General features: G+C 47.5%; 2 protein-coding genes and 1 long non-coding RNA gene across 6 annotated transcripts; 1 reads left to right on the top strand and 2 right to left on the bottom strand.

Annotated features, from left to right (window-relative positions):
• Positions 1 to 720: 720 nt before the first annotated feature.
• On the bottom strand, positions 721 to 4,591 carry LOC118507773. The gene is made up of 6 exons (XM_036046807.1): positions 3,886 to 4,591; positions 2,792 to 3,337; positions 2,662 to 2,727; positions 2,513 to 2,587; positions 2,362 to 2,421; positions 721 to 1,270 (listed from the first exon to the last, which is right to left on the bottom strand). Exons 1-6 carry the CDS (start codon positions 4,294 to 4,296, stop codon positions 956 to 958), a joined length of 1,473 nt encoding a protein of 490 aa, XP_035902700.1. The 5' UTR covers positions 4,297 to 4,591; the 3' UTR covers positions 721 to 955.
• A 5,378-nt stretch (positions 4,592 to 9,969) lies between these two features.
• Positions 9,970 to 24,105, top strand: LOC118508021. Of its 4 annotated transcripts, XM_036047425.1 has the most exons (5): positions 13,535 to 13,718; positions 13,930 to 14,173; positions 18,839 to 18,937; positions 23,360 to 23,548; positions 23,629 to 24,105. In XM_036047425.1, the coding sequence occupies exons 2-5, from the start codon at positions 14,009 to 14,011 to the stop codon at positions 23,827 to 23,829; spliced, it is 654 nt and encodes a 217-aa protein (XP_035903318.1). In that variant the 5' UTR covers positions 13,535 to 13,718; positions 13,930 to 14,008; the 3' UTR covers positions 23,830 to 24,105. The 4 variants fall into 4 exon arrangements, with proteins under 4 accessions (XP_035903335.1, XP_035903327.1, XP_035903318.1 ...); XM_036047442.1 differs by lacking the exons at positions 13,535 to 13,718; positions 23,360 to 23,548; positions 23,629 to 24,105 and adding exons at positions 9,970 to 10,240; positions 21,078 to 22,926; XM_036047434.1 differs by lacking the exons at positions 13,535 to 13,718; positions 23,360 to 23,548; positions 23,629 to 24,105 and adding exons at positions 12,615 to 12,809; positions 21,078 to 22,926.
• On the bottom strand, positions 15,509 to 17,828 carry LOC118508217. Its single transcript, XR_004905763.1, has 2 exons — positions 17,734 to 17,828; positions 15,509 to 15,958 (listed from the first exon to the last, which is right to left on the bottom strand). It is a non-coding gene; the product is annotated as an uncharacterized LOC118508217 (long non-coding RNA).

Genomic DNA, 24,105 nt, shown 5'->3' with positions numbered 1-24,105 from the left:
AGAAGAAGACCCACAAAAAGGAGAAGCAAAACTGAAGGGTATACCGATAGCCCGAATAACCCATCAATCTTACGTAATTCGATTTAATCAACAGCCAAACGTGTCCATCCAGTACCAGAAAGTGATGCCAGGGGAGCGAGTCAAAAAAAAAACACCAAAAACAATAACGCACCGAAAGCGCGTGAGAGAGCGAGCGAAGAAGAAAGAGCGAGGGAGAGAGAAAGAGAAAGAGTGCGAGCGAATGGGGCTTTAGTATAATGGTTCGAAACAGATTAGTGTTACAGATGCGCTCGCCTGCCTGCCAGCCTGCCTACCTGCCTGGTAGCAATAAGGTGTGATAACGTGTGCTTCTCGCTGGTTGGTCGGCAGCACGTATACTACGACGCCGTGGTAAGCAGGTGTCCGTTTCGCATGAGATACCACATCAACTGGTTGTCGCTTTCTTTCAATGCGGCTGTCTTTTGATTATAGCGAGTAGGTTTTCGAGATGACTCTGGTAATGTCGAAGCTATTGCTGGACGCTGCTCAGTATGAGGTGAGCAATTTACGGATAGAACTGGACTGTGTGGTACTCTTGACGAGAGAGATGTCTTATGTACTCTAGCATTTCAGCCCTTTGATTATGAAGCATCACTGTTTAGTATGTCATCTCAGAGACTCTCCAAGGTTGGTGCTCTACACAAAAGTCTACAAAGTAAGATCGTTAGTATAAAAAACCTGCATTTACTACTTCATCAAACACTCTAAAACTACGGTGTACTACATTGTGCGCCTACTTAATCTACTTAAATGTAGTCGCTCTCGATCATGCTCCTCGTCAACCTACTTCCGCCCGCAGCCTTGACTTTCACTTTCGAAATCAGCTCACATAGGTCGGCTGACTTTTGACTCCAGCCAGCTACCCAGTGCTGACACCACGTAGAACGGACAGGTCGAACGATGGTGAGCGTATCGTTTACATAGCCGGATGAGGATGATCACCTGAAGAGCCACTACTGCCTGCAGACGAAGCACCGGACGCATCGGCTGAACCCTGCGAGGAACCGCCGGACGAACCGAGGGATGCGTTCAGCACCAGACTCGTGATGCCACCCACAACCGACGACACAATGTTACCGAGGAAGGCAAACAGATCCGAACCGCCCTTATGCTGGCAACACTGTTCCGCATCACTGTTCGGGTCGGCTTTCCGTTTCGCTTCTTCCAGCCCGGTGAAAAAGTTCTCCACGAACAGTTTCGGTTTGAGGGGAAGATTCTCGTCCTCTGGATCCTGTTGGGGGAGGGTTGCGCGATAGAAGAAGACGATTGAGTGTTTGAGCCTCTTGACAGTCGTGCGACCGGTTGCATAAATCTCGATCCTAGCCAGGTTAATAAATGGCGATCGGGATTAGCGTAAATATGTCATAAACTCCTTGGCTTGGCGCAGTAGTGAAGGGAATCTGACACAACCCGCACGTTACCTTCCGCCTTCCACCTACCCTCTGCCCTACGAGGCGGTTGTAATTAAGCCTCGGGTCTCGGCACAAAAATGGTCAATTGGAGGCGATCATGTACGTCTCATGTTAAACCTGGCAAAAGCGACCATTAGCAACCGTGCGCCATCATCGTCAACAACAACGCACTCATTGTTCATCATTACTGGCCTATGACCACACCAAACACACACACACACACTTGGCACCCGTTACCAATCCCTCTCTCTCCCTCTCTCTCCCTCTCTCCTACTGAGTATCTGCGTCAAACAAGCAACCGCCGATTGCTGCAGTTTCATAATTTAATCGTAAATAATATGCATTTGTCTTCCGTGTGATGCGAAATGCGAGGGCCTCTGGTGGTGTCTGTGTGTGTGTGTTTGCGAGGAGTTGGTACGGAGAGGAGGAGGGTTGTTAAGTTTTGCGACCCACTCCACCTTCCACCTACTACTCCACTTCTCAGGCTCGAATCTAACAACGCATCGGTGATGGAGCGTGTCATTCCGTGGCCCGTTTAGCCACCGTGGTATATACATGCACGATGCAACAGATCTACTGCGAGGCTCATTACTGTTTTGCGACTCCCCGCTCCGTACTCCCCCGCTCAGGACGACCTTTTTGACGTTCGAAGACGCATCGTAAACGAAACCTGTGCAGGCTTGGTGCGTACCGAGCCGCAGTCGCAACAATGTGTTGTGCATGCGAAAATGTCAGGTATGAGAGATGTGAGGACCCTGACGGGACACTTGCTCAACACTTGCGACCTATCGGATGCCATTTGGAGTTGCGATGTAGAACTCATTTCGGAATTCTCGATGACCGGAGGAGTTCAAAGAGCGAGAGAGAGTGTGAGAGAGGGAGACAGACGAGCATGGAAGATGATACTTACTGAGCTGAGCGCAGCGATAAGTGCACCGAGGAAGTTGCCAAAGAACGCACCGTTCATGTCCTGGTCGCGTGCGACGGTTGCAATTTGGAAAATAAGGGAAGGAAAGTAATTTGTCAGATTGATGATGACCAACGTGATGGATCGTACGTACCGCACCACCACCGGACAGGCCCTCGATCGCGATACCGACGTAACTGCCAAGCACTTTGCCGAAATTGTCATCACCCTTGCGCACGGAACAATAAATATGGGAGGTTAGAGATTAGTTGTTCCGGTGGTGACTTTGGGCTATCCACTTACACCGAGAAGTCCAGCAATTAGAGAGGTTCCCGTTCCAAGTAATCCTGGTACATCTAGACCTCCTGGCTAGAAATTGAGAATAGAATTTCTGACGGACCTCATCTCAAGTGATCGTCTTGTCTATACATACCCCAAACAGATTCGTTACCACAGCGGACAGAGACCCAATCAGAGCGCCAACATCGGATCCTTCATCACCACCACTCAGACTCGCGATTAATCCCACCAACCCTCCGGGGCCTTCCTCCTCTTCGGACGATTCGGACTCCTTCGACTCTGATCCACCGGGTGACGTGTCCACCGATACAGCGATCTCATTCGTTTCCGGTTCCTTTTCGTCCTGTCGCCTGCTTCGGAATATCCTTTCCAGATGTAACTTCAAACCTGCTTCAACAAGTTCCTCAAAGCGTACGGGTTTCGGCAGTGTCGTTTGCACCAACAGCCGCTGGATCAGCTCACTACCGAGCGAGGTGGCCAGGTTCGTCGCCTGCAACCCGTTGGAATCGCCCAAATTTCGCACGGCCCGCTTCAGATGCGTGGCGAGCTGTCGACGCATATCGACCAGCTGCTGATTGACCTGCTTCTTCATGATGGCAGTTGACGAGTCCGCCGAGTTGGTGCCGTTGGAAACTTTCATTCCGATCCGTGGTGTGGATCGCTGCCCGGAGAGCATTTCCTAACGAAAAATGGAATGGAATAGCTGCTTTGAAGAGTGCGTATGTGTGTGTGTGTGTTTGGGAAGGTGCCAAAAGGAATGTGCATTTAAGGAAGATAAAAGCAACGCAACATGGCTACGTTGATGGGGAGGTTTCGTGCGTTAGAAACAAATCAAAAGACTTCCAACAGCTTCAAAGCGATGAACCTCCCTGTTTTTTTTTGCTGGTGCGCAACACTGATGTGATGAACAAAAAACCCAACCGGTGCGGTTTGTTTTGTTCGGGTGGTGCGCAGAAAACTCATCACTCTCCTCCCTCACGCCCCTCCTTCCTCTTCTTCACCTTCCTCTCACACCATCTGTTTTATCGATTAACTCCACTGATTGGCAATTGCGATAGCTTCAATCAAGACTGCAAGTTTTTTTTTCTCTCTCTTTTTGCTCGCTCCCCACAAACGGGAACATTTACGCGTTCTCAGACGATTTGATTGCAAAACCGAAAGAAAAAATAGTCAAACGATACAACCGCAAGACTCGCACATAATCTTTTAACGACACATTCATCTTACCTGTGTGCGGGCGATCAGCACCCGTCTGAAGTCACCGGGTGAAGCGTCAGGCTTCAGCGGGGATGCTGCCAGCTCGAGCCCAGTTCCAAGGATCTCCATCGCGACCTGGGCACGCTGTAACGTGCCGGCAACGGCACGCTCTACCCGCAGCTGTTGCTCAACCGACGACTCATCCAGTTCACGCAACAAACGTTCCAGCCGTCGTTCGATCGCAGCTTCCGCCTCGATCGCACCGAACAGAATCCCGAGCGTCCCGAGTGTACGCAACGGTTGCGATGCTGTCGAAGGTTGATTGAAGTTTGCTCTGCTGAGTGCGGTTGAAGGATGAGCTGCTACATCGTGGGGCGGTAGACACGCTACCATCAGCACTAAAACCACCGATAGGGTAACGACGGGAGCACTAAATGACATTGCTATGGATCGGTCACAGTGTCGTCCGAAGAACTACGGTGCGTTCTGAGGACGGTCAAGAGTTTTGTACGGTTGCTCCCACCTTTGCTGCGCAGTGGTTGATGGGCAGTTGTTGCAATATTCCCTGATATTGATTTCCACAACGCTGCCCACAACTGTCCGGGAACAAAACGGCTGTGTACAAGGGGTCTCTAATTGATGGGTTTTGGACCGACCGATGACATCGATTGATCGCGATGCACGGTGTTGTTGCAAAAACTGTGCTGAGTGCATCATCCGCTCGTATCGATACGCATCGTCAGGCACGCAAATTTTGTCGCTGGGAAAGCGACTTGCAAGAGAGATAGATAATTGGAAAGATGTCTTCCAATTCACTTGATTGTAAAAGCTAAGAGTTAGTATTATTCTTAATTTGTTTACAGTAATTGCAGAAATATTCGTTGCAACAAGGAGTTGTATCATTTGAATTAATGATTGAAATTCAAATATCTCTGGTGACTAAAGATCTTCTTTATTAGTATCTGGCTTTGAGAAAACTAAGTCTAGGAAACCAGTATTGACAGAGCAGTATTTCTTGGCATTGTAGAACCTAAAGGAGAAGAAGAAGAAGAAGAATCGTCTTATCTCAAAGTACGCAAGCAAAAAAATTGAAAAATAGGCTTGGATCTTCCATGCAAGAATCAATAATGTAGCCCATACTTATCAACATTTCCACGTTCGATTACAATTATTACGTCAGAAGTTAGAACACGGTAGTAGAGGGCGGCCTGGTAGAAGAGGTGACATCGGCCGGTCTTCAAACGGCAGGATCGAAGTTAAAATCTTTTCCGGACCGTTCCCCTGTAGTGAGGACAGACTACGTGGTATCATCAAGTCTAGAAAAAAATGGCAAGCATGATCTAAGAAGTCGTAGGACACGCGTTTTGAATGTAAAATGCGTGATAAAAAAGTCTTCTGGATCTCTAGAATAGAGTGAAATGTTTTCAGGCTTATACTTCTTATCTTATTATAATACCCCAACTACTTCTTCTCCTTCTTCGTTGGCCTGATGACCTCTTAGGCCATGCCTGAAGTTCAATTTTTTTTTCGGTGGCACTACAACCTCGAGAGGTCTCGACCTGCCATTTCTGCCTTACTGTGACTTAATTTTACCCGTAGCAAAGTAGTCAGCTCAGCGTACGGGGAGGCGGTCTGGATGGAATTTGAACCCCGGTCCTGCCCGTGTGAAGACCGGTGTCGCTGGCGCCTCGGCCACCGGACCGCCCCTGGTTCCTGGTCCTTCCTAATCCCGATTCAAACTTCAGTTAATAGTTATGCTCTGAATATTCACATACTGGAGTTACATCCATCATACCAGTAACGTGTTGTTTAACGCAACTCCGGAGCATTTGGGTACAACCTCATACTCTAGTTATATCTTACAGCATGGCACCGTGGAGCAAGCAGCTGTCGAGAGGTTCTTTCGAACGTCAAGTTACCAGTTTTCTTCCGCCGGGCAAAAAAAAACAGAAAATCAAAAGTTTTTCACGAAATTGATTAATAAATATCAGAGTATAATTAAATTATAAACACCAAATTGCGTCCGGAACTTTTCATAACTTTTTTCTATTTTCTACTCTAGTGTTAAAAAAACAGATGATATTTCGAGAACTGTTGGAAATCGTCACATTGGCCGAAATAATATCCGAAATAATCTCAAGTTCAACATTCCCCTCTTGAGAACATCCTCTAAGATTGTCTTGGTCAAATCAAACGATCTTTGTGGCTGATGTAAGACTGCATCGATATTTAACAGCTTTTTGTCGGAGAACAAGATTCTCATTTGTTTCGTTCTGCAATGAATCGAAAGAAGCATTCGAAGCTTGTCATTGCTCTGTAGTCAAAAGGACGTGTCATGTAAGGTCTCTAGAAGTTGCGTGCTCTAAGATGTTTACTTCCACTAGATGCCTCTCTTCCCAGCTTTCGTCCTTTAATTAATGATCATTAAGTTTAATGCAATAAGTTAAACCCTATTAATATCTTATTACACTCTGGGTTGTCCTCTATTTCAAGTATCAAATTTATAACCTTTTTAACCTTTAGTATCGAGTAAATATATCTATCGAAGTCACGGAGTCAGAAGTAGGGACATACGAAACCAAACCAAACACATGCCAACCTAGAATCGATACCAATCCGTCTGGACTGTAGAATTTTGATGCTCCTAATGACTCTATTTGATCAGTCTGAATCAACCACGTTAAAAAGGCGTATAAAAACAAACAAGAGCCCACGTACTCTACAGAAAACCCTCCGAACGCTTTCAGTTTTTGCATTTATTGATGATAGTGAAGTGTGTTGAAAGATTTTACCCATATAATACGATCCGACCTCTACACGCGTAAAGGTTGCCCCGCTTCGAATGCGCTGCATTTGAATGAATCACATTGATTCAATCCCAAAATGCATTAACACTGCCCATGCAATCATCCATTACGGGTGCAAATAGGCTTTGTCCAGTCGTGGCGGTGGGATAAGTACACAGCACACCATTCGTGACCGTAGATCGTCGACGGAGATTTTTTTTCCACAGCCGAATGATGCTGTAGATGTTTATAAAAATATTAATAACAGAAAAAATCACACGCACTACGACCTGCACGAAGGGCTCCATGATACGGGGGCTGGGTCATGACAAACACACTCGCCTCCCCGCAAACCAGTTGGACGCGTCTCGCCGTTTTCAGCTGATTAACCTCACTAACCATGACCTGAAGCGTTTCGGGGTGTGAGCTTGGTTTGATCACGATAACCTGCCCATTCAGGATGATACGGTGTCATCGGGACCGGGACGAGGTGACTGTTTATTTCTCCAGCGAAGAACCGCAGCCACCGAGCGAAGCAAACAAAGAAACGTCACCAGGTCAGGTCATCGTCACCGTAGGTTTGCCGAGCGAGCCACGGTTGCGTAACCCATCGGTTCTTCCGTTGCCAGGCGCCCACACCGCGCCGGGTCATGCCGACTGGTAATAACTTGTTCTTGAACAGTGCCGCTCACCGGTCTAGAACCGGTTGGCCCAACCTGACCGGCACCGTGGCCATTCGCGTTCGACAAACGCCCAGCCCCAGCAAAAGCAAACTGCTGCATTCGGGCTCGAAATGTATAGCAAATGCAAATGCGAAACCGCGTTGTGTCTTGGAGAAGTTTTGTGCGAGCAATAAGCTCGCATGGTGAAACAATATCAACAACACCAGCCCGTCCGGTAGTCCGGCCCACTTGTGACACATTGCACCCGTGGTTGGTTTGGGTAATTGCGGCGTGTTTTCCGATTCGCACCCCGGTGGCGATGGTTTTCGATCACGGCCTCAAATCGATGCGAGCGATGCGCTTCACTGCCAACCTTTGAATGCAATTTTTTCGGGACGCGGTCAGTGAACTTTGCCGGCCGCTCACTTAAGAAGGTAAAGCATTCTTTTCTTAAAGCAAATCCAAACATTCGCTCTACTATTAATAGCAAGCCCAGAATAAAAAGAGAAATCTCCTCTTGGAGAAAAAATGATCTTAAGTCTTAAGAACTCTCAAATTTTTTCCGCGCTCTCTCTCTGATGATAGCCTGGAAACAGTCGAGCAGCAAATAAATCATCCCCGTCACCGAACCAATTTTCTCGAACCAGCCCAGGAACAAGGACAAGGCTCTTTATTTTTAAATAAACCCCAAAAAACAAAAAACTCAACCACCCTGCACGGTGCATTGCAAGAGGGCGAGAAACGTCATACGAGACACACATTCTGTTGCTTTTTTTTACCGTGAGACGCCCTTCATCGGTGCGATTAAGTCGGTGCACACCGGTGGACGTACGGAGTTCACTTTCACTTTCCGGTGCTGACTGGTTGGCTGGCTGCTGTGTCACACACGGACACGCTCGTAACTGCTTTAGAATGCGATCGATCATGTAAATTACTTTGGTGTTGGTGCGCTGCTCGCGAGATTAAATGAGGCCAATGAGTAGTTCGCTTGTGGTATTTTAAAAGTTTTCGTAAAGAAATACATTTTTACGGAACAAAAGTAAATTCTGACTGTAAAGCTAGCCTCAAACACACCACATAAAACGATCGCAACAATGACTGGCCCATACCTCGTGAGGACCGAACCTTGACCGTTTGAAGGGAAGGGTTCGATTAATTTTGATTTGTTCGTTTCTTGTTTGCAGGACCTTTTAGGAAAACCACTTAACTGCTCCAATGTGAGGTTAAAGCTTTGATTGCTTAATTTAATTTTTGTGTCTTAATATCAAAATAAGAAAAGACGGAAAGAAAAAGTAATTTGCGTACGAAGTTGTTAGCGGTTGATTCATCAAGGTACAGGCGTTCGTCGCTTACTTTCTCTTTGCACGCTCCATATATGACCTGGCCTTGTGCGCTGGGTGCATAGGAGGGGGTGTGAGTGTGGGACATTGGTGGGCGGTCAGGGATCCGTTTTATGATTACTCTTTATCGATTGCTGATCAATTTTTAATAAGAAGAGAGAAAGGCGAGCCGAAAATCACTTTTAATTTAATTATAAGCCTTTTTTCTTGTCTAAACTTGGCTTCAGCTTTTTTGTGGCACGACGCTCACATCTATCTGATGGCCACCAAATATCGATACTATCAATTGCTGGGTACTTCATTCCTCTTCTCCCCCCACACCTTATCCTGCCTCTTCCTTTACCCCCTCGTAGTTGCTTGCCAGCTATCTCGTTCGCCCGCATAGTAAGCCCTTTTCGTTTCCTTCTCGTGCTGCTCGTGCTTCTTCAAGTGATCGCTTTCACTCCCTTCGTACGATGAAAGATGAACACGGTGCAGGCCTGTTTGCCTTTCTTTGCCGCACCCTGTCCCCTTTTAGCATCCAACCCCCGTTTCTTCAGCGGGGAGCGCCGAAGTGTTACATTTTACTGTCCTGCTCGACCGGCCCCCCCGGGTGTCGGTGTGAACGAGACGGCCATTTACGGACATCCGGAGCGACGGAGTTGGTTTTCTGATTCGGTCACCATGGTCACCCGACGCAATCCCCGGCCAAACCGGACGTTCGCCCGGACCCGGACCTTTCAGTGTCCGCCGGGACTGTGACGTGTACGGTGTTGTACGTTCGATCGTTTCTTTTTTGTCCCCCGATCCACCGCTTGCTGGTACGGTTCCTTACGCAAAGCGCCGTGTTGCAGTGCTAGTGCAGATTTAGTGCAAAAATTCGTTATGCAGCACAGGTCGCTACTATCAACGCACCAGCCAGTGGACAGACAAAAGCGTCACGCTCATCATTAAACGGTGGCCTGCACGAGACGCCTGGAAGCTGTGTGGCACGCCGTTGTGATTTGACGTAATCGGCCAATTTTTTGTTGCTGTCGGGTGAAGCAAAGGAAAACGACGACCACAACAATAAACTGGTGCATTTTTTTATTTTGATGGGTAAAGAAAATCCGCGCGAAAGGGAAAAATAGCCTCAGCCTGTGAGTGTGAACTGTTGTGTGCACTGTTTTGTTCCGTTTTCGTTCAGTTTTCTGATTGCTACTAGGAAAAGCTTTTCGCCCCGAAATACAAAAGGCAAGAAGACTCGCGAAAAAAGAAAAAAACAAACGTTGGCACGTTTAAGGCGTAACTAAAGTCTTTTTTGTTTGGACGAAATTTTCGATTAGTGGATGGCGTTAGAAAGAAAAGAAAACATCGGCATCCGTTGACGAAATTTTAATCGATATACGATAACCGCCAGGAGAAACTGCCACCCGTAAGGCAATTCGCCAAATAATCGAGCGAACACTCATCCAACATCAAAAGTTTTGTGAACGGTAACGTGCGCGCGCGAGTGTGTGTTTTTTAAGAGCTGTGCGAAGAAAAGCAACAGTTTCGTAGTGACGGTACGCTTCCGGTGCGACGTGTGAGTACCGTGGAAGAGGCCTACAAAATCTCAACCCAATCAACCCAATACGGGGTAAGTGATTTTTGGCTAATTTAATGCTTTTTTTCCTCCTTCCTTAGCGATGAAAAACAATCGGATTAACACTAAAACACTCCATTAAGCTTGGTTGCAGGGGAGGTGTGAAGGGGATGGGACAAAATATTATAGACAAAAGAAAGTGAGGAAAGGTGAGAGAGGTGGGAGAGGGGGGGGGGCAGGAGGCAGCGAGGGGAGATGATAAAATCGGATCCTTCCTACTGTGAACGTAACGCCAAAATTTGTAACACCTCTTCAGGCATTTCAGCCAAGGCTTGTTGGGGACTATGGGTGAAGGGGTATGGGGAAGGAGGGATTGGTAAAAGCGTTACCGTACATCGAGTGCACTTGCAACTCGCTGTAAGGGCTAAACGACCATTTAAAGCAAGCTTTTATGTGGTTTCCGCACTTAGAGCCGACTGTTACATGGGCGCGCTTCACTTAAGCATCCTCAAACATTCCACACACTCACAGCGAACAAATAGCATGCTTCCCAAGGAAGAACATAGGAAGAAGACTTGTTACCCTGTCTGCAAAATACTACAATTGGAAGTAAATCGAAATCGAGCCTGAATACGCGCATTAACAAAAAGTAAAACCAAAATCCGCCCTAATATGGGGGTTCGTCGCTTGCCGTCCATCGGTTTTGGTTTTCGTTGCAGTCTTTCGTTTCTCGTCCGCCACGTCTCCCTGAGCCAATTTCACTCGATTGTGTTTTATTTTCCAAGCGTACACGTTGCACGCAGTGTGCACCTTTCACTTCACGTGACCCGTTTCCTCCGTGTGGTAGAAGGTTACGGCTAGGGAAAAATCTACACACCCCGAACGCTTCAAGGTTTCGCAGGCATTCTTCAACACGAGGACTTATTTTAAGCACAAGAGGAAAAAGCGCCCCCGGTAGCAACGAACACCAAAATCTGGATCTGGTGCTTATCGTGGTCTTCGGTTCGGTGGCAGAAGGTGTTGCAATCGCATTACAAACCCTCCTCGGCTGGGGCCGAAACGCACAACAACAACAACAAAAAAGTCCTATTGTGAGACTTTTGCTGTGGTTTTGTCATCATGTTGCTACTTACCGCACGGGATGACAATGTCGTCGCCAATCGATTCCCCCCTCACTCTCTCGCTCTCCGCACACCCCTGTGCGACCCATTGCGTCGGTTCAGTTACGTCAGGGTGTTGAACTTTCGGTGTTTGGGGATGCGCCGGGATGCCTCTATCGCGACTAGTTCCGCTTCCTCGAGGCGCGAGGCGGTTTTGCGGTTTGTCGGTCAACTTGGTTTCAGAGTGCCCGAACCTCTGATGTCACCGGTTTTTCGATCACGCAACGCAACGGAGGTTATGTGTCAGGCGATCAGGCCGACCTGAACCTTACGGGAGAAGGATAGGTTACAAACTGGTACCGAAATGTAGAACATCGCCGGGTGGATTTTTTGTCGCTCTGTTGAGTGCGGTTTGATGGGGTAATGTATATCGGAATTTGATGATTTCATCGCAAGCTGCCGGGTTTTTGTTTTTTTGGGTTAACATGTGGGGCGGTCCGGTGGCAGAGGCCTTAACGGCGCCGGCTTTCACACGACAGGAGCGGGATTCAAATCCCAACCAGACCGCCTCCTCGTACGCAGGGCTGATTACTTTACTATGGGTAAAGTTAAGTCACAGAAAGCCAGAAAGAGCAGGCCGAGACTTCTCGAGGTTATGGTCCCAAGGAAGAAGAAGAGAAGAATGAGTATGCTTTAGGGAGAAGACTCTAACACCTGTTTGCTAGGGAAGTATGTAAAATCTTCTCAAGAATCTACAAAAACTATAAACAAATGAGATAATTAGAAGTGAAAATGAGACATCTGTCACAAATGCTTCAATATCCCAGCGAGTCATCAGGACGGGGGTTCTTGCAGACTCTAACCCTAACCACATACTCTCTGCCATCTCACACACGATAGACAACAATAGCTTAGGTTGGCAAACTGCAGTAGCAACACTCCTTCCTATTGGTGGCGATCGATTTGATGGCGCCTATTAATTTGTTGTTAGGTTGAGATGACTTTTTTTGGTATTTTAGCTTGTTCCCTCTCTCTCTCTCTCTAACTCCGTCTCGGTGTCTCCTCCCTTCCATATGCCGTTGTGCCCTTCGATTCTTCCTTCCTCACGCGACGAATGCGAAACGAGATGCAATCCGCTGTGATGGCTACACGGCTGCAGGGCTGCACGAAGAAGGACGAGCAGGTGGTTCTGCAGAAGGAGGGTGGAAGGTGTGTGTGTCTGCATGCGTGTGTGTGTGTATTTTGCTGCTACTACTACTCGCGGTTCCTAAGCACGGAAAGCCGGCATCGAAAGAGTAGAAATACGGGCGTCCACTTTAGTACGGCAATCATTTACCACCGTACGGCGCCAGCGTCCAACACACGCGGACCAGTTTTGTGTTTTTGGGACAACCGGGTCGCTTGTGTTTTCCTACTGACAGAGATAAACAAGCCGAGGCGAGGAAAAGAACGCCCAGTGATACCTTTGTTCTTTGGAGTTTTGCTCGAGAACCTGGCCGCTTCTATCAAAGAATCTCCCGAGGGTAAGTTTTTAGTGGCAAGAATAGTATCAGTAGTCTTCTGGATGTCTAGATATCTCTAAGATATCCATATGGTGGAGATCCGTTAGGCAGACACTGTCCAGCTGCCAGCGATAAACGACAGATTCAAGCTATCCCCCACCAAGACTGTAGCTGAAGCAGTTGGACACCATTCGGTGTGGTGAATTTCGTGGTGAAATGCACAAAGTCGGCCGATCGATGCACGATCGCGTCCGTAGTATCGGGCGTGTTTGGCAATGGCCCAACGTTAGACGACTAAGAGTAGGGGGGGGGGGGGGGGGGTGCTCGCTGTAGCTAGTTTTTCCATGCCGATCGGGTCTTTTTTTCTGTTGTCGGAAAAACGATACGCGAAAGAAGTACACCGATCTCACACCCAAGAGCCCCACAGCTTCGCGGAGGGGAAACGAATCGAGCCCTTCCCTGTCGCACGCACGCTTCGGTTCGGAGTTGCCTTTTTTTTGCATCTGACCGTGTGGCCACACACCAGAATCGAAATTGGTGGCTTTGGATCGGCTCTTCTCCCACCTTCGGTGTCGGTGGTGTGGCCGCTCGTCGACTGGCAGGCTTGCCGAGATCTACTGGTGAAGGTCTTTCGGTAGGAGACTTCGGGCAGGTGAGCGAGTGAGTGAGCGAGCCAGCAACACACAGACGGAGAGAGAGAGGGAGAACATGAAGGACGGAGAAAGAGAGTGTACGCGTTTGGCGCCGATTCCGTGCATCACGTGGCGTGGCGTGGGCTTCTTGGGCACCCGAACGGGCCGAGCAAAACACCAGCCACCCGATCGAACGGTGATCATTTGAGTGTTTGGAGCTGTTAGAGTCACTTGCATCTGCGCAGTGTAGCGTCGCAGACACGGCGTAGCCCAGCACCCAGAACCACCAACCCTGAGGGTAAACACGGACACGCGGTTTCGTTTGTCCACAACGTGATTTTGTTTTTATTTTCATACTTGATGCTTTCTTCAACAAAACATCTCTAACTCTTCCTATCTAGCCTCGGACCATTACAAAGTAACTAATGTGTATTTTCTCTATTCTTTCTTTGTCTCTCCTTATGAACTATCTTTTTTCCATGTGCGGCACATCTCAACACCACCACCAGAATCCAGCTTCCCGCAATCGCATCTAGAATCAGCAATCAATTTCTACACCAAAGCACCAGAAAACAGCCCCCAGAAGCGATGAAGCCGTTCCACAGTTGGAGTAGTATGGTGACGATCGCCGCGCTCGCCCTATGCGCCGGTGTTGCGCTTGCTGCACCGAACGTGCGCGTTAAGCGTGGCGACGAACCCGAAGCCGTTGTCATTGCGGATGCCGAATCCGCCGTAAACCCGCTCACATCCCAGGTTAGTGGCAAGCGTACTATAAACCACACTCCAAGAAAACACTCCACACAACTTTACACACAAGCACACACACACACCCAACACTTGGAAAAGTTAATTTATAGCCCACAAAGTCCCCACGGTGTTGACTACTTAGTGTTGCAGTTTTGACAGTTGAGCGTGTTGAAAAGTGTGCCCGTGTGCATGTGTCCATGTGTGTGTGTGTACGCGTGTGTGTTTTGATTTGCTTCTGGCAAGTTGACGTTTGAGGTTGGCGATACGCAAGTCATCACTATCGAGCACGCGAAGGTGATGGATATGATGCGTCCAGTACGCATCTTCTCCGTTTTGCGAGGAACCACACCTTAGCCCACGGACGGATTCCCCCAGGGTGAAGATCACCGTGAAGGCTCCCGGTATCGAACGGCACGCTAATTGCCTCATTGTTTATGCCGACCATGCATCGGTCGGCGTATCGAAAACCTCCAGCCATACTTGAACTGATCGTGTGCTGGAGGTTTTCTCACGCCACTAACCTCAGCACGCGGTGCAAGCTCAATGTCAGTGAGGCATCTTGTAGCGCTTTTTGTTTTTGTTTTTTCGCGCCATCTCCGTTGATTCTGACAGCTGATGTTATGCTTTTGGCTTTTTGCTTAAACCATGCTTAACCGTTGAGTCCATAACCTAGCCTAACAAACGGCACAGTCGTGCTCTCGCACACCAACGCGTGCACACAGAAGTGGGACACATTTTTATAGGAGATAAATTCTCGACCGTCTCGGTTGCCTAATCTCGGCGTCGGAGTGTTCGAGACTTACCTTTCAATATGTATCTATTTTTTATCCTCATGTTTTGCCTCATGTTTCACCGTTACCCATGCTGCACGATGGGGTCCGCTTCGGGTCCGTTTTCGGGGCCCGGTTGAAACCGGTTTCCTTCTTTTATTTCATGCCGTCAGCTGTCCATGCTGCAGCGAGCGCTTGTTTTGAGGGTGAATTGGTGGTCATAATTTGTCAAGGAAACGGGCAATCCCCCCTTCCATTTCCCTTTCCTCCCAACCACGTAACATACGTCCCATCCTTGGCTGGCAGAAATATTGCGATGCGTAAAACAGGATTCGTCTTTCGGAGGCAAATATGTGTCCATAGGATGGGCACATGGAGGTTTGAGCAAGTCTCGGCGATTGCCGAGTATTGTACATGCTTCCGTTTACATCTTTTCGCACGCGCAACAGCGCCATGTTGCAAAACTGCGGCTTTCCCGTGGTGCGCATTACGGTGCCGATGTGATGTAGGCGAGTCCTTTTAACCAAACCGTGTTTGCTTCGCTAGTGAATGTGTAGCAATCATTGATTGCTTTTCCTAACCCGCCGTGGTTTGCAGCAACGCTTGTGCTCAGGCGCGGTACGATGGCGATATACATTTCAGGCGATTCATTTTCTTTTTGCATACGACCGACCGTACCTCACCTGCCTGCCTCCGTATCTTGCGAGCTTCTTGTTTCCGCCCGACCGTAGACCAACGCCGCCGTTGGCGGGGAATCGGGTTGCTCCAAACTAGAACGGTCCTCGCTTCGAATATGCGAATGAGTGCTACGGGGTGTGCCGTTATAGTTTCGCTTTTCGCCAACACGCTCCTTTCGCTTCGAGTTTCAATCTCGATTTCTTTCTCGGTTCCTCACCCCTCCTGGGGTCCGCTCCTTCCGACCGTCCTCGAACGTTCTTGGGCGTGTTTGCACTGCTGCAGAAGTGAGGTAAACACCAAAAGCTCGAACCTTGCACATTCGGTGCAACAAGTGTGGCGAGTGCTGTGAATGGAGTAAAAAAAACGATTATTTCGTCCACATACGCTCATGAGGTCGTTTACGCTGGGACAGTATAAATAGGAGGCAAGAAAAAAGAAGGAAAAGAAACAAGCATTAATCAGAATACTGCTCAAGTAATGCTACTTGTGGTCAACGCCTTTTGTCTCTTAAGAGGCGTCTCACCATCTCTGTCATCTCGCTCTGTCCGGTCAATTTGCGAAAAAAAGCGGTTGTTGCATCCAAGCTTCGAGACGGCGATACAAACTCATTTGCACCCTACCAAGCGCGAACCGTCGAGCTTCGAGTGCGAACCTGCATAACGACCCGACTTCACTCGAGTGGCTTGTGGAAAGTGAGGGAGACAATCAAAACCGAAAGGAAAAACCATTCTCCATCGGTGCTGATGCTGCGAAGCACAGGGGCGCGGAAAGTGGACAAGCGGATCGGGACGCCTTGCTTAATGACCGATTGCAGTCAGGCGAATCAGTTGGACGGCCATTTCGAGTAGCAGATCGGATTGATTAAACGCCAAATTGCACACAGTTTCCAACTTTTTTTTGGGAGTTTTCTTTAACGGGTAGTTTCTGTGTGTGTGTGTGTGTGCGCTACACATTGAGCCGCTAATAGCTCTGAAAGTTAACCCTGAAAAGAGCAAGAAAGTGAGATGGATGTGATGAAAAAAAAAACCACGAATCACACACCACACCAGAGGAAAGCTTAACCAGTAATGGTTCACCACGGTGCGAAAGCATGGAACCGTTTACGCGTGAGCACCGCCCATTGCATAATGTGTAAGGCACACTGTTGGTAGCATTTTTTTTTCGGCGCTGATTTCGAGAGCCTTATTCGAGCGGCGAGATTTTCATCGCACCGGTTACGCGATCGATGGCAGATGATGCAAAACGCACACCCGTAACGGATCCCGGTGTGACGGAAATAGGTTCCTGCGTAAGTTGAAGGTCACGCCAACCCGTCACGCCAGCCACTATTTAGGTTGGCCAATGAACTTACCGTGCGCTGTTAGCGCGCTTTGCGTAATTTTAATCAAAACAGCCGTCTGTGTCTTCCGCGATGATGGTCTTGTTCCCGTCTGTCAGCTTTTGTCAGCTGGCCGTGAGCTTTTCTTCCAAGTGCCATAGACGCTGAAGGACTTTAAGCTCATCGCCATATTGCTTTTTTGGCGTTTTGTTTGAAGTGTACGGTAAACCACTTATACAAGCGAACACCGCCGATTGCTTAATATCACTCGATTTCTGGAGACCGGCTGAAGATATCCGCATACTAACACGCCTGTGTCTTCCGATTTAATGGAGCAGCGTTTCTTAACATCCTCAACTGCGTGTGTATGTGTGTTTAAGTAGTAGCTACTCACTTTTATGTGTACTCATCGGCTCGTCGAAAACCTTTACCCCCGCACCGCGTCTACTTCCTGTCCACCTGATTCCATAACTGGCAGGCTTGCTTTACCGTGCAATACCCGTACCCAGAAGTGATGTAAAAGGACTCGGCATAAGCAACTGACCACACACAAACACACACACACACTTGCGGGTAACGGGCTAATATGTAACCTGCATTCGTTGAACCAAACACTCCGCCTACCGCTGCGTCTTGACGGCTTCAACCGAAAAAAAAACTTTTCCAAAAAAAACTTAGCGACCAACTTAGCTCGGTGATGCGATGACGATTTGATGCGCAACAGCAAAGAAAACTCCGCTCGCACAAACACACCACCGCAAAGAGATGTTAAGTCACTGCAAATCAGCTTCCGAACTCACCTTGAGACGCTTCAAAGTGCTGATAAACGATCAAAACACACACACACGCACGCGCCCACCACGCGGAGTGATCAAGCTCTGAAGTGTTTGACGCCCATTCCAAATGTCAGTGCGATCGACTCGCTGAAGATGACCCACTCATCATCATCCATCCGTCCCCCTTCTCTCGCACCGATTCTACTCGCCCAAATGTCCCAATTATCTCATCGAGCACATTGGCACCGCAGCTGACAACAGCAGTGCAGCCAGCCAGGCCTGCTACAACGAATAAAAAAAACAGGTTTTTGCAGGCGAATAAAATCCGACCGATTTACATACACATGCAGCGAAGCGTGCGAACGTGTAAGGAAAGGGACGTGCGGCTGACGTAACGAAGTAACGGGGTGCCCCAAATCGCGATGCCGTAATGTGTGCGTGTGGATCTTCTTCGCCTACTTTCAACAGCTGGATGGGAAGCTTCCTCGTGCTTTACGATGCTCACCCAAGCACAGCGCTCACCGCTCGCTCTCGCTCACTCACGCACAAAGTCTCTCTTTCCTTCGTTTATCGTTATCACACTTTCGCCGTTTGCTTTCTCCTTCGTTTCGGTGGCCGCTAGTAGCCGCAGTGCCCAGCTGACCTAGTTGAGTGCGCTTCACTCTCACTCTCGTTCGCGTTACCGTTGCTGGTGGCATCTCACTTTCACTGCGAGTCTGCATGTGAGTGCGCGCGTTACGTGTTTTAATAGCTTACAGGCGTGGGGTAGTTTGACTGACCAATGAGCTCGGACGCACTTGACGCGCTATTTCCGAATCGCTACTAGGCTTGCTTTTTGTTTGCTTAATGTTTTTTTTTTGTGTTATTGGCGTTTAGTAATTATGTTTGGCCGAGCTTTGTTTGGTTCGGCGATAGCTCGAGACTTACACCAATCGACCTTAGGACACCTTAGTATACTCCTCTCATCCCTTACCATAGTCTACCGTAGAAGTGTGCAGCTCTCGGTGTGAAAGCATTTCAGTACTTTTCTTTAAATTATTATTGTACTCTCGCTATAATACTGTACCTTTTCCCGCCCTCATCGTTTCCTGCACCTGCATTTTCGCTCTTCCTTCTTCTCTTCACACAGGATGCGGTAGCCATCGGCGACGACCTTGACCGTGACAAACGCAAAGTTCCCGACCCGAAGTACGAAACCAAGAACGCCATCCTAGGATTCGTGTTTGGAGTGAGTAGTTGCACACCATTTCTATCGCGCAGTACACCTAACCCCGGGTTCCTTAATAGGGGCTTAACAAAGCTGATTCAATTTCTGGGTGCTTACTAACGCGTAATTCTCGTTCAAAACGGGTGATGGATGCATACCTTCCTTTCCTGCTAACATACGGCAGAAGTTGTTTTGTACTTCCCCGCTGTAAATTGCAACACGCAACGCTAACATTACATTCCAACCAACTCCTGTACGGTGCCGCTGCCGGACATCCAACATCGTACCGCTTCCTGTAGCCGCCGCCAACTAATTTCATCGCCCGCTCGCCATTGCGCGGTACGTCCTTATAAGACGGGCTTAAGTAAAGCACCGGTCCAGTTGTGCAGCTACTAAAAAGCTCCCTTTTGGGGCGGCCATTTTGTTTCCACAAGCTGGCCTTCAAGCGGTCAGTAGCGTGGTGGCGAGTGTGAGGTTGCTCCGGTTTGCAGGAAAACTTGGAAACCACCTTGTCTGCATTCCAGTTTGACGAGATCCTGCGGCCCAAGCTGACCCTCCTTTCCTTCCTTTGACCAACCCCTGTCCTTTCGTTCCTCGCCCGCCCCCTTAAGGGGTGGTTTAACAGGTTTTTTCTAATGCAACCGCTTAGAACGCTCTATTTCTTTATGTACCACGCTCGGCTCCATGCGCACGGACAGTCTTGTTTTGTGTAGCTTGTGACGTGCGGTGGTTTGCTTTCTATTTCACCATCCGTACATACGCACCGCACCGCGAATACGATTGCGCTGTTGGTTTCGACCTTCAATCGCGACGGGTATAACCGTTGCTACCCGCTGCACACTCACCATTTTCGTTCGGCGCAACTCGATCAAAAGACTGCAAGCGATGAACCTCCCCCTCCCCTTATCGGTCCGACCAGATAGCTGAGGAAAGCAACAGAAGTACTGCAAGCGAAAAAGATTTGTCAAAGCAGGAGCACTTAATTTTCGTGCAAGAAAAAAAAACCCCAAAGCAAAAACGAATCCGGTGTCAAAAAAGACATTCACTCGACTTTTTTGTTGTTTCGTTTTGTCGGACGTTTGGAATATTACGATTATTGTTTTGAGTAACCGCGTATCCAAAACCTTAGTCATTGAAGTGTCAGATTTCTTGTACACGCTCGCTAGCTAATGGATTTGCGACGAGTTTGTTGTTTATTTGGTCACAGGCTGACGAAAGCCAAGCTTTCATCTTCCATTTCGGATCGCCTTGAGCGCGGTGACACGACGCCGTCCCTGTGCGAGGGAAACTGTTTCAGTCGGTCAGTAAGCTCCTGTGATTTTTCGGTTAAGGTCGTTAGGGGGGGGTTCTTTTTTTTCTGCTCCTACTATCCGAGTAGGCGCATTGCTAGAACGAAAGCAGTTGACCCTAGCCCTAGTAACCGCAATTAGAAGCCATTTTTCAATCGCTAGCTAAATAGATTAAACTTATATGGAGCCGTGTGAGGCTTTCAAATTTCAAGTTCACCTACATTTTAGGTACAGTAAAAAAAAGATACAGGACTGAGCGTAACTAAATTAGACAGGATAGTTAAGTATCGTTTTACCATTCCCATTCCATCACTCCATTTAATGTCATTCGATATTGGCTTGGTGTTTGCTCCCTGTTTCCTTCCCATCATCATGCTACATGCACTCTCATTGTATGAATATCACTATTTTGGGTTTGGGTTTTCGACTTGTTTTGTAAAAAGCGTGCTTCCGGACATGGGAGACATCGTATCGCTAGTTTGTTAGTAGATGAAAATTGCTCATGAGGTGTCAATATCTGTACTATCAAGATAATCAGCCATTATCAAGGGTGAGATCTTTGCCCCTTGCTCTCTCGCTCTCTCTCTGTTTCTCTCTTTCTCTCTCTTGCTCTCGCTAGTATCTCTCATTCTACCAACAACTTCACGATACAGTGTCTGTCACGTCCTGCTGTAAATACTTTAAGTGGTGACAGCGTTTTGTTTTATCAGCGGGGTCCACTCACACGAGTCCACCTGTCGTACCAACAACTAATACCATATCTCCTACCCCACGCCTTCGCCTTCGTTCTTCCGCGCCCACCAATCAATTCGTTCGTTTTCGTGTGCGGCCCAAACAAATCGTAAACGAAAAAAAAAAAACAAAACGAGCAGAAAATCAACTCGTTCATTGACGCGAAGACGCGCTTCATCGACAAACTGGACCACGCGAACATTGAGAAGAACAAGCAGCATCACATCGAACCGCCGAAACCGGTGCCAGACTTCCAGTCGCTCATCTCGTCCGTCATCACGCCGAAGGTGCAGTTCATCACGTCCAAGATTGGTTCGCTGAGCGGCAGCTTCCTGGGCGGTTCGTCCGGCGGCGGCCACGGTGGGGACGATGATCATCACGGCAATGGCGGCGGTGGCGGTGCGCCCCAGCTCGGCAACATCGTTTCCTCGCTGCTGAAGCTGTCCGGCCCGATCCTGTCCGGATCGTCCGGTTCGCAGCACGGTGGCTCGAACACGGTATCGCTCGGCGATCACGACGATGACGAGTAAATTGGATCCCGGGCGGAACCATAGCCTCGTGGAGCGATTATCTGAGCGAGGACTCAAGAATTCTTGCATGTTGAGATGGTTTGACAGTTTGCTCCTCAACGAACAACAACAAAAAAACACGCTCATCACAAACTGTACGCTCACGCCTCATGAAACAACTCGCTCGAACAAACATCTCACATACACTCACACTCATTGATCACCCACGCATACACACAACACACACGCTCACATATACGTACGCGCTACGTTAGGAATTATCGGAATTGATGCTTTTATTTAATTTGAATCGCCCAGTGCAATGTGGATGCCTCGTTTGTTTCTTCTTATTTTTGTTTAATTAAGAGAAACCAGCCTGCACGAAGCTTAGCAAAAAAACATTAAAAAACGGGAGCAAGAAAATTAAGCCCAGGAAGAGATGTAAGTGGGATTAGTAAGGGATATTATTGTACTCCTTGTATTGTTTTGTTTTCCTTCCACCTTTTTTGTGTAATTCTATCTCCCTTCTTTCGCTATAATAATGCTCTTTCTTTAACTGCTGTCGTTCCATCTTTTACTCCTCTACTCTTTTCCTTTCCTCTTTTACTTATCTATTTTGCTATCTTCTTCTAAATAATGCTTTCCCGTTTCTTCGCTATTTTATTTTATCTTTGTTGATTTAAATATTCGTTAATGGGGGATTTTTATTTCTATAACCTGGTTGTTAATCGCAGTTATTCAAAATCAACTGACTAGCTAAATTGTTTGAAAATGAAAAAACGAAAGAGAGAGGGAGAGAGAGAGAAAGAGAAAATTTGAGAGGAAAAATGGTAACTAGGACGTAGTAGATTTGAGGTTAGAATCAAACAAACACCACCTCCATACAGTGCAGACCATAAGTATAAAGAGGTACGGTATTACAGCAACAGTCGCTTAAAGTAAGCTCATCATCAAACACAGACACAAACACAAACTTATACTTCTCTCATCAGGACATTGTATTTTTTTGTCATCGTTTATCCATACAAATATGTGATGGTCAGCCAAGTGGTCCTTGCGTCCAGTGCCAATAGGAGCAGCAATTTAGTATAAAGATTTTTATTTGAACCGGTTCCACAAATCACAGACGAAAAAGTTCCTTTTCCTGACTCCGGATGCCTTTTTAGCGGTCAAGAGAGCTAAAAATCATAAAAGAAGGGTTCGTCGCCTATGTCCAATCATAGCGAAAGCATTTGCGTTTTGTACTAGATTGTGGTGTGTGGTAGGATTTTTTAGACGAGAAAAACTCTTGGAAAAAAAACGGAATATCGGTTCAGTATAGGGAAAACATTTAGCTAAACACATTTATAAAAACACACACACACACCCATACATCATAGTAGCCCGTTACGCCCAAGGACTACTATTCTTCTCATATTTTCGTTCTTCTAAATGTTGTAAATAATGGATTAATAAATGCAAACTCTTATTCACAAACTTATGTACACCGTTTGTTTTATTCACTTCCGGGAGGGTTGGGAAATGTGTTTGTTTTGTGTTTGTTACTGTCATCCGTAAAATTGGTTGGAATGTTTGGAAAGCGGGTTTGTTTACTGTGGCAAGATGAGCGAATGACATTCAGGACAAGCAAAAGGGGATCCTTTAACGAAATCTATTTTTTCTGTACATATATTTATATTTAAAAAAATATACAATTTAAACAATTAAAAAAATGACAACAAGTACACTAACACTTACAAAGCATGCCATTTGGTTTTTGTTTTCGATGGAAAGATGAAATAAAATTGAAGGAAAATATTTTGTTTTTGTCTCAAACACTGCTTTCGATAAGGAAAATTAATCTAGATTTCTTACTCTTCTTCTGCTTGGGTTGAACTTGTTTTCGCCTTTGTTCTACTCTCCCAACATGGTAGGCTAGCAAACAGTCAGCACAAGCGGTCAAGGACGCGATTCATCCGACGAAGGCTCCCATCCCGGTGACGACCGACGATACGCCCGACTTTGACCGGCAGAAGGTATCGCTCCAGGTGCCGGACGAGCTGTTCGGCAGTTCGTTTACGCTGGTGACCAACATTTCTGGCCGTATCGGTAACTTGATTATGGTAACGATTGTTCCAACAGTTCATGTTCCAGTTTTTCCTTTAAGTCTGTTTAACTTTGGATTTGCTTTCTTCTTCCCCAGAGTACGGCACGTCGAGCGGGTGAATTTTTCTGGGTTTTCCAACCACTGTTCGGGAAGCATCTAACGATCGAGATACCGACCACCACCACGACGACCACTACGCAGCGCACCACCACAACGACCCGTGCCGCCCGCACAACGACCGATGCCGCCCTGGTGCTCGATCTGCTGTCCGGTGCGACCGACACCAACGACATCTGAACCATGTTTCCAGTGCTTTCGCATCCAGGGGTTTCTGTTTCCTACCATTCACTCATTTATTTATTAACGTACATGATTTTTTTAAACCTACTAATCGCATGTAGAAAACTGAAACAAAAAAAAAAAAACAGGCATGGTTCAAATTTGTTTGCTTCCCACGCACTTCTCTGCCGAGGAGAAGTTCGTTGCGAAGCGCGTATATGGTTATAGCGTACAAAGCATTGTAAAGTTATAAGCGGTAATAAAGGAATCTGCATAAGCATATCGCTAGCAAAA

This window comes from Anopheles stephensi, chromosome X (assembly GCF_013141755.1).
Source record: "Anopheles stephensi strain Indian chromosome X, UCI_ANSTEP_V1.0, whole genome shotgun sequence".
Taxonomy (NCBI): Eukaryota; Metazoa; Arthropoda; class Insecta; order Diptera; family Culicidae; genus Anopheles; species Anopheles stephensi.
The sequence above is the reverse complement of the archived record's forward strand: the minus strand, read 5'-3'. Positions and strand labels throughout refer to the sequence as shown.